Source organism: Papaver somniferum, chromosome 10 (genome assembly GCF_003573695.1).
Source record: "Papaver somniferum cultivar HN1 chromosome 10, ASM357369v1, whole genome shotgun sequence".
In the NCBI taxonomy this organism is placed as follows: domain Eukaryota; kingdom Viridiplantae; phylum Streptophyta; class Magnoliopsida; order Ranunculales; family Papaveraceae; genus Papaver; species Papaver somniferum.
Window position 1 is genome coordinate 25,342,433 of NC_039367.1, and position 5,078 is coordinate 25,347,510.

At 39.9% G+C, this 5,078-nt stretch overlaps 1 protein-coding gene across 6 annotated transcripts; it reads right to left on the minus strand.

Moving 5' to 3' along the window:
* Positions 1 to 1,487: 1,487 nt before the first annotated feature.
* On the minus strand, positions 1,488 to 4,877 carry LOC113317716. 6 transcript variants are annotated; one of them, XM_026565860.1, is made up of 3 exons: positions 4,616 to 4,877; positions 3,949 to 4,027; positions 1,488 to 3,111 (listed from the first exon to the last, which is right to left on the minus strand). In XM_026565860.1, the coding sequence occupies exon 3, from the start codon at positions 2,663 to 2,665 to the stop codon at positions 1,529 to 1,531; it is 1,137 nt and encodes a 378-aa protein (XP_026421645.1). In that variant the 5' UTR covers positions 2,666 to 3,111; positions 3,949 to 4,027; positions 4,616 to 4,877; the 3' UTR covers positions 1,488 to 1,528. The 6 variants fall into 6 exon arrangements, 3 of the variants coding, with proteins under 3 accessions (XP_026421645.1, XP_026421644.1, XP_026421642.1); XM_026565859.1 differs by having other exon boundaries at positions 3,945 to 4,027; XR_003343895.1 differs by lacking the exon at positions 1,488 to 3,111 and adding an exon at positions 3,241 to 3,775 and having other exon boundaries at positions 3,945 to 4,027.
* Between the last annotated feature and the right edge of the window lie 201 nt (positions 4,878 to 5,078).

Consider the following 5,078-nt stretch of genomic DNA (forward strand, 5'->3'; position numbering starts at 1 on the left):
CTCACTTTTCTCTGAAACCCTAGAAGAAAAATCAATCGATTAGGCGAGTCTAGAGAAGCAATTGGCGCGTGGGAATGGAGCAGGAAGAGATTACAAGGTATGGGTCGACATCAATTGGAAGAAATTGCATCAATTTAGGTGATGTTCAACAACCCTAATTTTACTGATTTGGGGGGATTTGTGATTTATTTGGTTGTAACTATAAAAGGGTATGAGGGGTTGTAACTGTGGACATGTTGGGATTAGCCCACATCCAGGACTGCTAAGTTCTGTTAATTCTCTTGTCCTGTTGAATTTTCATGTTTCAGTTAAATGTGCTAGTAGTTAATTCTCTTGCTGTGTTTTGTTAATTTCTTGCTTTGTTCTGTTATATGTTAAATGTTCTGTTAATTTCTTGCTCAGTTAGTATGTTCTGTTAAATGTTCTGTTATAAATATGTTAAATGTTCTGTTATTGTTAGTTCAGTTAGTTGTATCCTGTTTAGATGTTGCTCACTGTTAGTATCAATTCACTATCATGTTTGTTGTTGCTTTGTCACTGTCAATTTGAAGGAATGCTAGGCTAGGTATCTGTGAAGCAATGTGCTGATTGTGCAATGGCAAGAAATCAGTGCTCATAGCAAGCTGATGTTCTTGCCATTCTCCTTGTATGCTTAGGTTGTAGTGTTGATTGTGCATTGGGAGAAGCTAGTGCTTATAGCAAGCTAGTTTTCAACCCATTCTATAGGAATGCCTGTATTCTTGCCTTAGTATTGCTTCTTGTCAGTTTCTTTATCACCCCTGCCCTTGGCTTAGGCCTTGGTTCATCTTGCACTGTTTTATGCTTGTAGTTGCTTTGTTCTTTGTTTCTGTCACTGTTTTACTTCCATGTTTATTTGCTGATTTACTTCTAGTGCTGCAACTCTGTTGCATTTCTTTTCCCACTGCCTCTGCACTTGGCTGCTGCAACTCTGTTGCTGTTGCCTTCCTTGGCCTTGCTGTGTAGCTGCAGTACTGCTGCTGCTGATGCTGATGCCAAGCTGCTGCTGCCTTGTCTGTTGCTGCCAAGCCTGAGTTGCTTCTGCCAAGGTTGCTGTCAAGCTACTACCTGGTGCTGCCACTCCACTTCTCCTGCCAAGTCCAGCTCCTGCAGCCAACTGAGTCCAAAGTCCAACTGAGCCCAAGTTCAAATCAGTGAAGCCCAAAGGCCCAGATTCTTGACTAAAACAAAAGCCCAAGGTTTAGTTCACTGATGCCCATTTCATTAAAACCAAAGCCCATGTACACTTCAAAGAATAACTGAGCCCAAGGCTCAGTTCATTTCACAGGCCCAAGACCTAAAGCATTTTATTGTGAACAAACCCAATAGTACATTAAGCCCAACACTTCCAAAGGGCTTCTAAGCCCAAAGCAAACTTAGGAACCCAATTAGCTAGAAACATTCCAAAACACACCCGATCTCTGTGGATCGACCCGTACTTGCACGAGCTACAACTGACGACCGTGCACTTGCGGTATTACTGTAGGCCCCCGTTTTTATTGCGCATATTTTATACCCTTTCAAGGCCTACCAAGTTTTTGGCGCCGCTGCCGGGGACCATTTTGCATTTAAATATAATATCTTCGGGGACTACCAGCGCTCCACCTGACTGCCTTGTGTCTGATATATTAAGGTTGTGTGCTCGAACCTGGTTGCCTGCACCTTGTCCTCGACCACCTCTACCACCGGTAAAGTTAGTGCCACCACGCCCTCTACCATTGGTTCTGCCTCCTCGACCAGATCCTCTTCCGCCTCTAGGTCTGTCTCCCCACCATTCTGGGTATCCAATACGTTGAAAACACCCATCCTCTGAGTGTCCATCTCTGGTACAGTACTTGCAATGCTTGTTAGGATGATACGTATTGTTGAGTTGGCGTTGATCAGATTGTACTCTGAATGCCATCACATTGTCATGTACCTCCGTAGACATAGCTACTTCTCCTATACGCAGACGCTCCGAATTCACCATTGTCTGGTATGCTACATCTGTTGATGGCAACGGGTCTCTAGCCAACAGTTGTTCACGCACGGAACTATACACAGAGTCTAATCCAATCAAAAAATAATGCAGAAAGTCTTCTTCTCTCAACATACTTACTTGTGATGCGATATTACAAGTGCACTTACCACACTTGCACTGAGGTACCTTCATGTATGTTACCATCTCATCCCATATCTTGTTCAATCTCCCAAAGTACTCGGCTACACCTTCTGCTTTCTTTTGTTTGCACTCACTTAACGAAGCTTTCAGCTGACAGATTCTTGTTCCGCTTACAACACAGTATCTTCTCTTCAACTGTGTCCACAGCAAGTTTGCATCATCATAGTCTCCCAAGCTCGATCTAATTGATGAATCTAACGTGTTGCTAATCCATGAAACAAGCATTGACTGGACAACAATCCACTCTTCCAACTGGTCACTATCTTCAGGTTTTGTGATTGTTCCATCAACAAAACCAAACTTCCTTTTAGCTATCAATGATCGTCTTATGGCTCTAGCCCATTCATCATAGTTAGTCCCCTTTAAAACAATCGGCGTGATGATGATGCCTGGACCATCACTCGATCCTAGATGGTAGACTGGATTCTTCTTCTGCATATCACACTCTATATTTTTCCCTTTGGATGACTCTGTTTCACCATCCATCGTTTTCTTTTAGGGTTCTTAACCGGCTCGTGATGCCATGTTATGTTTTGGTAATTCTCTCCCTTTCCATTCATTCATCACGTCTTTATTTATACAAGACCAAACTTGGGTTACAAGACACAAACCCTAGACCTACCGACTTGAGACCGATTACTTGGATCTCAAGTTTGCTACTTATGTAAACAGACCATCTACATGGACTATCCAAGTTGGTCTCAGAATCCAGACACGTAGGGCTCAAGACACAGTCTTGAGTCCAAACACTACGTATCTCCTAATAGTATCCAGGTTTTGTGGTATTTGGAAATCTCACGCAGATAGTATAGTCATGTGTTTGAAACTCCACTATATTGCTATGAATCATTAAATCTCCCACGACTAACAGTTGATTTACCAAGTCCTCATAATATAGTAAAAAGCCCTTAAAACTCTCCCACGGCCAACCCCTGTAAGTGTAATGTGATATCAAAATTGAATACACTAACCAGTGTAGGACTTCACAAAAAAATATTGATCAAAAAAAAAAAAGACTTCACAAATAAACCGAAAAACCGGTGAAGCATCGGATCTCGGTTTGGTTCTGATTTACCCCTAAAACAAAAAAGAAATCATCCGTTTAAACTGATTAATAAGGGTCGTAGACTCATAGCTGTTATTTATCGTCACAGATCTTATATGCCCTAATTGTTGTAGCTGCTAAAAATATCAGTCCTGTAAACAAGATTGACCAAGGTTCTTTTGGGTCAGGTTACAAGGTTTGCAATCTAACTTTGCATGTTTTCCCGCCTTCTTCGATTCATACTGAATGGTGTGTTGGACAGGGTATGCTTTCCAATGGAATGATGATTGCAGTGAAACAAAGGAAAGCTACAAATTTCAAATCTCCGTAGATTATTTGGTCATTGTACAGAAACGGCCAACAATAATTAGTAGAGGAGTACATGGAAAATGGATGTTGGAATAGCATATGGTCTTGTATTCCAACTCGATGATGACTCAGAAAAAATTGTCCACGGAGACATCAGGCTTCAAACATCTTGCTTGATAATAACACTCAAATATCTTGCTTTATCGGTTTACCAAACTGAACTGCTATAAACTGGACCAATTCTGCTCGTTTTTAAACCAAACCAAATTTTTAGCTAATGGTAATACTGGTTTTCAAATCAATAAAAGCGAGCTCACCGGTTTGGGTTCTGGTTTAGTCCAAAACCGAGACTTACCATGTGCAGCCTAACCACAAAGTGAAATTGGAAAGACAAGTTGTTATGTAACTTACTTACAATTAGCCCTTCTTTCACCCGCAAGAAACTTTGCAGTTTTAGCTTCCTCATTTGATAACACCAAATTTCGTCAAGTTTCCTTCGATTCAGATCAAAACTTGATTAAAAAAATTTAAATTTAAAACAGCAATTAAAACAATCAAGTTAAAACCCTATGCTACAAAGCAGAATATCATAAGGTCTGTGCATTTACACAATAATTCCGTTACTAATAAAAGAGCAAAACAAAATCAAACCCATATCGATATAAGAGAACCTTTCACAAGCTTGAGATGTCTTTATACAAGTTTACTCACGGGAAGATTCTTGGGAAACAAAGTGCCGTTGAATTTCTGTTTTTAGTGTCTTCCTTACCAAATCAGTGTACACAAAATTAAATTACTGTAAACGCCCAAATCAGATTCGCAATCATATACATCGACATCCTAATTCAAACAAAGTTGGCTCTTTTTGTAACCGAACAAATCTAAAATCCAATTTCCAAATTACTTCTAGATTACCTAATTACATACTTCTTTAGATCACCATTGTTTCCCCTTCTAACCATATGTTCGAGGTTTTATAATCAATTCTAATGTCAATAGTGGAAATAAGTATCAACTCGATAGAAATAAGAGAAAGGATTTTCATTTTTGAGATTTAAAAAGTCCGAAATTGAAAATCATACCCATTTAAAGCTTGAATAAAACCCCAATTTTTTCTCTCCAATTTGAACTCAATCTGATTTCCAAACAGATTGTTGAACAAGAAAAAGATGAATCAAAACCATCTCCATTGAACTCTCCATCAGTTGATTCATCGAACCTGGTTACTGTTCCATTTGAGTATATGGATGAACATGAATTTACAACTCGGTAATCACCACAAAAGTCGCTTTTTCCTTTCTCCTTCTGCGGAGCAACAATTCTACGGGGACCGAGAAAGTAAGTATTGTCCAGACTCCAAGCCGATATTAGCAGGGAACTATTTATGGGATTCGTGTGTGTTGTACTGGTATTATTCAGAAGGCCTTCCTAGTTTGGGCTTGGGGTATTTATTCGGGGCCTATCAAATTTTTTGCAAACTTAATACAGGGAGGCATTTAAACAAATTGACATCTTCAAGTTCAGGTGGGGTCCTAGATCTTCGAC